General features: G+C 55.5%; 1 protein-coding gene across 1 annotated transcript in view; it reads left to right on the forward strand.

The window, feature by feature from the left end:
- Positions 1–621, forward strand: part of LOC307081625 (testican-1-like) — a gene marked incomplete at both ends in the record, with an annotated part of 64,986 nt that extends 64,365 nt beyond the window's left edge. Inside the window, one exon of the mRNA XM_079744877.1 lies at positions 425–621. Coding sequence (XP_079601003.1) covers positions 425–621 — 197 coding nt within the window. The remainder of the gene's footprint in view (positions 1–424) is intronic.
- Between the last annotated feature and the right edge of the window lie 282 nt (positions 622–903).

Here is a 903-nt window from a genome sequence, read left to right on the forward strand (position 1 = left end):
ACATCTGCTTAGTGCTGATTGGTCCTATCATACCTCCACCTAATGCTGATTGGTCCAATTAAATATCTGCTTAGTGCTAATTGGTACCATTACACATTATCCATGTGCTGATTGGTCCAATCAAACATCTGCTTAGGGCTGATTGGTCCTATCACACCTCCCTCAATTGCTGATTGGTCCTAGCATACCACCCGTTAGTGCTCATTGGTCCAATCAAACCTCTGCTTAGTGCTGATTGGTACCATTATACCTTCTCCGAGTGCTGATTGATCCTATAAAACCTCTTCCTAGGGCTGATTTGTGCTATTAAACCCTCCTCACCGGGATGGTCTCACTAGTGATCGGTGAGAACATCTGAGCTCCAGTAGCTCCTCTCCAGGTGTGTCCACAGCCTGAGGTGATGGCGGCCTCTGTCCTCCTGCAGACGAGGAGCAGGAGACCTCCGGGGACTCCGGCAGCGGAGGAGCTCTGATCCTCCTCGACGACCAGGAGGAGGAGCCCTCGGTGAGTGGCCGTGGCCGACCGAAGAAGGGACGCGGCCGGAAGCACCACCGGAGAGCCATCGAGGACGACGAGGACGAAGGCGACGACAAAGACGACGAGGTGGGATACATCTGGTAGCACCGCCTCCCGGATCGCCTCGACGTCAGCCAACCGGGAGCCTCCGTTAACCCGGCACCGATCTGAAGCCGTCCCTGCCTGCTCTTTGTCCCGCCCCCTTTATGTCCGAGCCACCTGGCATTGGTCCATCTTGTTGGAGCGAGAACTTGCTCCGATATCGACGGGCTGTCTTCTTACGTGTTCCCCTGAGTGACGAACAGCCACTTCTACCACTCCTCCTCTCCTCTCGTGCTTCTACCGTCTCCTCTCCCCCTCCTGGCTACCTCTGCTTCTCTCAGCTCT

This window comes from Pollachius pollachius (genome assembly GCF_949987615.1).
Source record: "Pollachius pollachius genome assembly, chromosome: 10".
Taxonomy (NCBI): domain Eukaryota; kingdom Metazoa; phylum Chordata; class Actinopteri; order Gadiformes; family Gadidae; genus Pollachius; species Pollachius pollachius.